General features: G+C 43.5%; 1 protein-coding gene across 1 annotated transcript; it reads right to left on the reverse strand.

Moving 5' to 3' along the window:
• Positions 1 to 8,577: 8,577 nt before the first annotated feature.
• LOC134364604 (interferon alpha-4-like) lies at positions 8,578 to 9,147 on the reverse strand. Its single transcript, XM_063080563.1, has one exon. The coding sequence runs from the start codon at positions 9,145 to 9,147 to the stop codon at positions 8,578 to 8,580; it is 570 nt and encodes a 189-aa protein (XP_062936633.1).
• Between the last annotated feature and the right edge of the window lie 880 nt (positions 9,148 to 10,027).

A 10,027-nucleotide genomic window follows, 5' to 3' on the forward strand; every position in this document is an offset into this window, starting at 1 on the left:
CATTTCTGGTCTTTACTTAAAATTGTATTACTTTGTTTCTCCTGGATAGTTTTTCACTAATTTTCATTTTTCATACGGCATGGAAATATCATTTGTGTCGATTCCTTAGATTGCGGCCTCCTTAAATTTTTGGCTTGAGGAAAGTACTCCCTAATTCCAGCCCAGGAAATAGCTTTTGAATTAGTATTGTGATTATCCGTGGTTGAAAATCAAGGAATGTCCACTCACCCTCCCTTCAAAAAAAGCCCCAATACAAATAACTTATATATTTAAATGCATTTTATATATGCTTAAAATTATATATATTTTATATGCATAGGTAATTATATGTCAATGTAAATACTTTGTTTATATTATATGTAAAGATAATTATACATACAGTATTACATATTATCTAATATTTATATATTTATAATGTTGGATTATATATGTATATACAGTTAGATTCATAGGTATACTTATGTTTACATATATTTACATATATATTATTTTTGAATAAGAAGAAAATAGATATACTACATGTATTTTTATACAATATATATACTCCGTATATTTTTAAACCTTTTTTCTGTCCTTTCCAATTTTTTTTTTTTAAATCCCTGCTTCAAAATATATCACCAAACGTGGGTGAAACTGACTGACTGTGAAGGACAGATTAGTATTTCGTTTGTAAACTGTTCACAGAGCAGCCATTTTCTGTCACTCGACTTCCTGCCACACCGGTTCCCCGGAAGGTGCTTCAAGGGTGCTGGGCAGTTTCTCTTCTGCACCAGGCACTGCTCTAACACTGGCAGCCTGGGCTCTGCTCCTGCACAGGCCTGCAGACGGTCCCCCTCGTGGAGTTTCCATTTGAGAGGCACCAATGTGACTGGCCCTGAGCGTGTCAAGGGAGCTGCACTGAAAGCTTCTCTTGGCTTGACTCGGTTGAATGCAGACTCTACAGAGGATTACGATATTTGTTATATCAATACTCACGGTAACTATTGTTTACTATGTTCAGATTCTCAGCAAGTAACTTGCAAGTTTATGTGATTTAATCTCTCCAATTTCCACTGGAAAACTAGTACTGACAACTACTAAAGTTTTCTCACAGTTTCCCTGTCTCAGTTATAACTGGATCCACATTGCCAAGCATGTTATCACTCATGTATATGCAGTCAACACATTACTGGTGACAGACGAAGAGAACTAATGAATTAATGCCTCAGCTCTATGCTGCTATTATCTATCGATTATGTCGGAAAATATGAGCTATGGTGAAGAAAGGTGGAAGGCATCAAATCTAGTGAACGAGTCCTTTAATAGGGAAATGCAGACAGAGGAGGCAACTTGTATTTCAGTGCAATCGAAGAAATTTAATAATGCTGTACAGGATCAACTCTCTAAGTGCTAGAATTTGAAAAGAGACATATATTGAGACGTATTTATTTCAACATTGGTTCTCATTTGTATGAATATTTCCTACTGGATTGAGATTTCTTTCATTTTTGATGAACGTGTTGAACTTCCAGTGTAATAACACGAGCGCAGTGTTGAAGTCATGACATTATCTGAGGCTCGTAAATGGAAGACAAAGTGAAAGGAAGTGGAAACAAAACTGGGACAAGTCCAAAAGCTGCAAACCCTGGGCTCGCCGTGTCAGACTCTCACATGCAAGAAGGTGCTGATAGCAGCTGGGTCGATGCCCGACACCTCCATCCCCCCAGTGGCCGCGCTACCTCCTCCCTGGTGCATTAGCCCATTTTGTGTTGCTCTAAGAGAATATCTGAGACTAGGTAATTTGGAAAGAACAGAGGTTTGTTTGTCTTATGATTCTGGGACAGCTGATTCTGGCATGGACCTCGGGCTTCCTCTACTCATGGTGGAAAATGGCAGGCACTGGCGGGTACAAGCAGATCACATGGTGAGAGGAAGCAAGAGAGGCAGGGAGGAGATGCCAGGGTCTTTTATACAACCAGCTCTCCAGGGAACTAATAGAGCAAGATTTCACTAGGGCCCCACTTCCCCCAGGGAGAACATGAATCCATTCATGAGGGATCCGCCCCCCATGACTCAGCTTCCAGCACTGCCACATTGAGGACCAGATTTCCACATGAGTTTCGGTGGGGACAACACATCCAAATTCTATCACCTGGTGACACTGAAGATGATGTGCTCCAGCTCTCTCTGCACCGTTCGCTGTGACCTGGCCCAGGTCCGTGACCTGCCAAGGCAGGAGACCGACCTCCACAGTTCTGCACCCAGGTGGGAGAATCTTCCTTTTTTCCCATCCGAAGGACGAGAACGTATTCAGTTCCCCTGGAGCAGCTGGATGGTGGCAAATTCCAAAAGGCTCAAGCCACCTCTGTTCCCCATGAGATTATCCAGCAGATCTCCAACTTCCCCCGCACGAGGGCTGAAATTCCTCACTGGACTCGATGACTCACTAGAGTCTCTGGAGCCCTGTGTGGTGCAGGAGATGGAAGAGACCCTGGGCAGGAGGAGGAAAACATACATTCCAATTTTAAATAGCCTTTCTCGATCATTTTCATGTTTGCTTTTTACTCCTTTGTAAATATCAGGTCTGATTGGTTAATTGTTCCAGAGCCAGTACACGTGCCTCGAAGAAGAGTTCCTCCCAACAGAGCCAGCATCACCTTGGCCAGATTCTCCTTCACGGGGTGGTTGCATAATGAGAGTGCACTTTGGTCATTCTTTCTAGACAGGAAACTTTTCCTCACTTGCTCATGTAGTAACTGTCGGTTTAGTTAACACTAGACGCCACTTGTACACATTGCGTGTCCGCTTGACTGGGTGCACACACTGCGGGAGAGCGCGGGGTGCCGACAGCATGTGAGTGAGCGAGGTGCACTGCCAGACCCTGCGCGTGGGGAGGAAGAGCGCTCACCGGACTCCTGCCCGGACCGTGAACATGACGGGTGGCGGCGAGTGCCCCAGGGCCAGTCCGTGTTTACATAGTGCAAGTTCTTGTGAACCATCTAACACCTCAGACAAAAATAAAAGTAGGTAGGAGTTCTAAGGTTTCCCTTCAGCACCTGCGTGTGCACCGAAGGGTCTTTCTGTGACCTGCTACGCTTCTCCTGAGCACCGGCAACACGTGGCCACCTGCGTGGCGCTTCTGCACCCACAGCCTGCACATCCACTCTTCACCCGTCTTCCCCAAGTCCCCTGGTCCTCGTCTTCCTTTTGTGTTTTTTTAAATCGTCATACAGTACTTAATTGGTCCTGTCTTACGAGTTCTTATTAAATATTAGATTTATTGACAAATAGGAGACAATAACCATTCGTAAAGTTATAGAGGATGGTGTCAATGGAAGTGAGGGAGACGAGAGGAGCCCACAACCCTTCACCACTTGCCATTGCTATTCTGACAATAAATCCTCAACCTTGAAGAGGATTATAATTTTTTAATTGTTTAAATTTTTATTGTGGTAAAATATACGTAAAACCTACCATTTTAACTATTTTAAGTGTACAGTTCAGTGTCATTAAGTGCATGGACGTGCAATCATCATCACAATTTATCTGCAGAATGTTTTTATCATTCCCAACTGAAATTCTGTGCCTGTTAAACAATAACTCTCCATTCTCCTCTTCCCCCGGCCCTGGCAATCACTATTCGACTTTCCGTGTCTATGAATTTGACTACTGTAGGTACTTCCATATAAAGTGGAATCATACAGCATTTGTACTTTTGTGTGTGGCTTGTTTCACTAGGCTTCATGTCTTCCAGCTTTCTGTATCAAAATTTCATTCCTTTTAAGGCTGGTTTTCCATTGTATGTATATGTGATATTTGTTTATCCATTCATCCATTAATGGACATTTCAGTTGTCTCCGTGTTTTGCCTTTTGTGAATAATGCAGATATAAACATTGGTGTACAAATAAAGAAATATTAAATTTATTGTCATTGAAACCCAATAACACAAAAAATATGTTTACAATAAAAATCACAGATAGATGACATGATTTTAGAATTGGATTTCATGTACTGTAGAGTCTTTGGGAAATATTCTACACGAGTTAGTTTTCCCCTCTACGTACGAGGCAAGCATAAAAACATGAGGAAACACTGTAATAGGACATTGTTAGGGAAACCTGTCCTATTATTTCAGGGTTTTCAATATTTGTTTTGAGTATCACTCTTTTCACAATTGCCCAGAAAAGAAGTGCTCTGTTGCTTGTCTATGGATTAATATGAGGTTACTTCAAAGAGCCTGTGGAAGAAGAGAACTGAAGGATCATATGAATCTTTCCATGAAGTTTTTGAAGTACCCTCCTAGTTGTTTTACCTATTTTGTCTTTCTCCGATGAGCAGCTATATCCCTGACTCTGTTCTAGGGCTGTCCATCTCTTCTCCAGTCCGTCAGCATTTTTTTCCAGGTCCCCGTTTGGGATATGTCATGTGTCCTGTCTCATGCTGTTCCTGGAGGCTGAGTGGGACATTCCTGGTCCTGGGATGCCTGTGTAACCCCAGGTATCCCAACCCATGGCTGTCTGTAGTTCAGTATCAGAACGGAGCAGAGGGGAAGGACTGATCAGTCTAGGTCCCGAGGCGTGTTCTTTAATGGATTTGCTCATGTATTTAAGCCCAAATGTTTGTCAAGCTGTTAGGTTTTTGCATTTGTCCTTAAGATACCATTTTCAGAATGATGAATGAAGGAACCTGAGAGGGTGGTGGGTGTGCCTTGTCCCCATCACACTCCCTCCTTGACCTCGCTCAGCTTTGGAAACTCCAAGTGAGCGCCCAGTGAGTGCGGGAGCCGATCTCCTCTTTTATCTAAGCCCCAGTGCCTGGGATTTGCGAACCTTCCACCAAATGTAGCAGAGAAAAAAGAAAACACTCTTTCTTTAGGAGAAACAAACATATTCGTGAAGAATCAATTTTGCTGTTCACATTACACCTCCTTTTCAGAGAATGCATACTATGAAAAACCATGAAATATTTCGAATTTTCTGAAAACATTTCTTTGAAAGGAGTTTTCTGGAGAGTAGACAGTGAAGGAAAACCGTCCACGGACCAGAGGAAACAGAACCCCAGACCCAGTGTCCGGGGCAGGCGTGAGGATGGTGGGATGGACCTGCCATCCTTGGTCTAGACTGTCCCATCCTGGCTGGGAGCCTAGGCTCCTTCTGGAGCATGAAATCGGGATATTTTGGTTCCCTCCCCCTTTTATATACATGAAAGCATGGAAAGAAATGCCTCATTCTGTTTTTGATGTATTCTCTGGTGGGATCTATGGCAGGAACTGGGCTTCCTTGTGCCCAGGCTTCTCTACTAATCACCCGTCCTGATAAAGAGACTCTTCTCCCATGGATGGATGGTCTCCATTCCTGCATCGTCTATTTCATCTTCTCCTGCTTAGTGTCTTCCAAGGCCTTCTGTTTCGCTGTTGTTGATGTTTGTCCTGACTGTCATCCTCTGCTTCAGAGGGACCTCTGCACACCCGTGCACCCTATTGGATGGGCCCCATCTGGCCTTCTGTCACCCACAGGAGAGAATGGGGTGAAAGAGGTTTCCAGGTCAGGTACTGAGTCTTGTGCGGTTGCCTCTTCTCCCTGACGTGCTTGAGGGTTTTCTCCAAGGACCGTTGTAGGCATGGCTACAGAGTCGGCCTTTGAAACATGAGTAGATGAAGAAGGAAAGGTGGACTGGGGAGGAGGTCGGCAGTGGGTCTTGCTTACATTAAAGTGTTTTATATTCAGTAACCTCAACGAGTGGGTCTCCCACTGACGCACCCCAGACTGCCTAATGTGGGCTTGTAAAATCTGTCAAGACCTGGATGAAGAAAAAGAGATCCCCCAAGAGGAATTCTGCTTGTAATGTTCCTGACATAACGAGGGAGTTGATCCTTGGCAGATGGCATCATGACATTCAGTCAGTGTTGGGGCACTCAGATTTACGCAGTGTCGGTATCTTGGGAGAACCTAGTTGAAAAAAACAATTGTAGGCCAAGCAGAGTTGTAACCTAAATGCAAGAAATTTTGCAATTTCTATCTGTGTAAGCAGGAACCCAGTACACCAGATTTTGTCCCATTTCTTACAATCTGAGTTTTCGAGCTACTGTTGGTTCTTAGAACTTCTTCACAGGTCTTGATGCTCAGTTTTGTTTATTGAGCAAATGAGCATCATCTGATGGGTGCAGTCTCCTTCCAGTGGAATCAGAACTCCCAAATGGTGAACCCCATGCACAGTGAGCTCCTGGTTTTCTTCACCGGCCCCTGTGGTGTAGACACGTGTGCAGACTTGGCACTGCATCTCCTGGTATTCGCTGTGCTTCTACGCCTGGCTTGTCATCTCTGGGACCTTGTGCTCTACAGCATGGGGCCTTGCCCACTACAGCACAGGGCACTAGCAGTCGCGAAGATGGAGGTGTGGCTGCCTTCAAACTGAGCCGCTTCCAGGTGACACTGCATCACGATCACCCAAATACCTTCCTCACCACTGTAGTCATGACCTGGCTCTTGTCTTTCCCTCTCTCGTCTTACGCAGCCAAAATCTACAATCCAGAGCCTGGGTGGGACCTGGAGAGGTAGGTGAGCAGCTGGGTGCTGAAGTTCATTAGCTGTCACCCCCAGCTGTGTGATGGCCAGCTCAGTCTTGGTTCTGCAATTCTCTCAACTATGCATAAAGTCGTTAAATCCCGGATAGCAAACATGATGTGGCTCCAGAGAGTTTTTGGGCAAAGTGACAGTACAGACTTAACTAGAACAATTTTCTTTTACAGTAAATATAACAATATCCTTTAATGGATGAATGAATAAGGAAACTGTGACATATACATTTAAATACAACCCCCCTCCCCACAACACAGAGCATGGAATACTACTCTGCCACGAAAAAGAATGACATACTCCCATTTGCAACAACATGGATGAGCCTGGAGAAATTTATGTTGAGTGAAATAAGCAAAGCACAGAGGTATAAATATCACATGTGCTCACTTATGTAAGGAGCTGTGAGAGAAAGAAGGAAGGAAAGAAAGTCCATAGCAGTGTGTTGGACTTGCAGAGGGACAGAGCATTCCATGGGCTACAAAGTGGAGTGAGGGGTTGAGGGAGGGAGAGGGAGTTCGGGCATTATCGGGTGGGGGACACAGGGTACAAATGCAATTTGTGGTAATGGGCGTGCTGCCAGTAGGAATCTGGCCCTCACATCATGGGCACAAGGGCTGACAATCAGCTTTCTATCTCATGAATATTCATAACCAATATTCTCTCTCTCTCTCTCTCTGTGTGTGTGTGTGTGTGTGTGTGTGTCTGTATATATGTATATATAAAAAATGTCTTCTAACCATGAAAAAAGTATGTATTGCAAAATGGGAAAAACTATACACACAAAAAACCCCGCATTCTTTTCCAGATTTCTTCGAATTTCTGTCTTTCCCTCAGGGTCACTAACTTCTTTTCTCTCATTTCACTTCTACCGACTCCAGTATGGTTTCTGCTTATTCGTTCTACAAACCAGATGTCACTAAGGTTGCCAGTACGGTCTATTTTCCAATGTAGTGGGCAGTTTGAGTTCACACCTTCTGTGGAATCTACTGATTCCTCTTCTCAGCACATTTATTGTTTAGAAAAGACATTTATCGTCTTTGTCTCCAAAGGGTGAGTCTTTATAATGGATGGCTATTCCATCTTCTTCATCTGTGGCTCTTCTGTCCACTTCCTTTAAAGTTTGAAGGTCCTTAGAATCCAGACAATGTCTGTTTCTCCCTCTGTCATCTCTTCCCACATGACCAACTTCATTTCTGCACTTTCAGTTGCCATTATGATCCTCCAGGCATTGAATTCCTTGCCAATTGCAAATTCCTGTGTCCAACTAGTGCTGGACATTTGCACTTACATGTCTAGCAATTTGTGGGGCGTATCGGTAATTTTATTTCTATTTCCTGACATGCTTCCATCTACCTTCTGCAGAGAGAATTTTATTGGTTGTTTCATTTTCTCATTATACTGTTTCACATAACTGATATTAAGTATGAGTGTGTTTCTTTTGAGCTCTCTGTCCCTCCAAGAATCAAAGATAGAAGAGAGCATGTTCACATCCGTATTCTGAGGGGAACAAACAACCTCTTTTAGGTGAAGTTCATTTTTACCGATAGCTCGAATACACTAATGTTGAGGAGATGAATTGTACCATCTGTTTTTACGTCAGGTTGTAGAGACAGGCTTGGACTTTCTTTTTAAAGAATAAACAAATACAAGCATTTTTCTATAGTAAAAATTTAATGCAGAAAGCAATATAATAGTTTCACAAAATACAAAGAATATATTTTGTTCTATTAAGCACAGTATAAAGGCGTATTGACAAAAACAATTTCAATCTTATCAACAGTTAGATAAATAAACATTTAAATAAATAAATAGATAGATACATTTGCACGGTCGTCTGTAAGTACCAGTCCCTGCAGGGTTGAACATGACGCTGCTGAACACCCTGAAGGCATCTGACAAACTTGAGGCACTTCATGTCATGATTGTAGCAGAAGTGACAGTCTTGGCGACCGGAGAGCTCAGGAAAGTGCGATAGTGTGTACTCGTCCATGAGAGTCGTTTCCACGTCGGACCAGGTCTCATTGCCTCCTCCCTAATCTTCCCCGCATGTTTATTGATGAAGAGAAGGATCTCACGATTTCTGCTCTCACGACCTCCCAGGCGCAAGGGCTGTGCCTCTTCTCTTTCAGGTAGAGACTGATTCTTTGGAAGTATTTCCTCACGGCCAGTGCGAAGTCCTCGTTCACCAGGGGAGTCTCTTCCACCCCCACCTCCGGCATCAGACAGGCTTCCAGGTCGTCCAGCTGCTGATAGAGTCCAGTGCAGAGTTTGTCCAAGAGGCTCTCATCCCAAGCAGCCGATGAGCCCTTTGTGCAGAAGAGGTTGAAGCTCTGCTGGGTCATCTCATGGAGGACAGAGATGGCTCGGGCCTTCTGCAGCAGGTGGCCATCCAAGTCTTCCTGGGGGAATTCGAAGTCATTTCTGTCCTTCAGGCAGGACAGAGGGGAGATTCTCCTCATTCGTCCCAGGAGTACCAAGGCCCTCCTGGTCCCCAGGCTGTGGGTCTGAGGCAGATCACACCCCAGAGAGCAGTTCGCCTGGCAGGTGAGCACCAGCAGGGCCATCAGTAAAGGAAAGGGCAAGGCCATTGGGGATCTCGCAGATGCTGCTGGCCTGGCTGAGATGGGCGACTCTGAGCCTCGGCCTCTAGGTTCTCTGAAGAGCTTGCTTTGTGCATGTGTCTTAAATAGGGAACACACTAGTTTCCATTTTCTGGATGCCCGTGTCTTCCTTTCTACTTCTGTTTTTGCTTTCTTTATGCACTCTCTACATACTTTGAGAGCAGTGTTTCTCCACCTTTTTCTTTTCTCTTTTATTTCTTTCATGGTGGCCTGCTCATCCCTTTCCTCCAGAGCCTGGTTAAATTGTTTTTTCCGATTTGACCCTCCTGTGATAAGCTACAAAGGCGGGGGTATATCGTGCAATTATTTACGGACCGTATCTGTAGCTCAGGTTTATACGTAGAAAAGAAAGTGTGAAGTTAACTTTTTGCATTCAATGCATGTTTAAGAAGGTCTCTATAAAAATTTTAAGCCAAGACTTAAGTTTCAAAGTTATTGATTTGGGGCGGCGTTGGTGGTATAGTGGTGAGCATAGCTGCCTTCCAAAGGTATTGATTTGACTTGGCTTTATAAGTTTATTTGCTGAGCTCCTTTTTGTGTCATCTATTGACTTATATAAATTGTAATGATTCAAATTTCACATGCAAATTCATGTTACAAAAATACACAATACCAATGTAATGACATACTTAAATATCTTTCAAAACTGCTAAAAATTATCTATCAATTCAATTATTTTCTTCCCATTAATTTCTAGTGTACCTAACTTTAAATTTTGTTCCATACGATAGAATACATTGTCACTGTGCCACCTCCCGGATGTTCCCCCAGGTGCGGTCAACTTTTATTTCTTTTTAGCACTCGACTTCATTATTGATGTGGTGAATAACTTTAGCAGAGCCACATA

The sequence above is a fragment of the Cynocephalus volans genome, chromosome 16, assembly GCF_027409185.1.
Source record: "Cynocephalus volans isolate mCynVol1 chromosome 16, mCynVol1.pri, whole genome shotgun sequence".
NCBI lineage: Eukaryota > Metazoa > Chordata > Mammalia > Dermoptera > Cynocephalidae > Cynocephalus > Cynocephalus volans.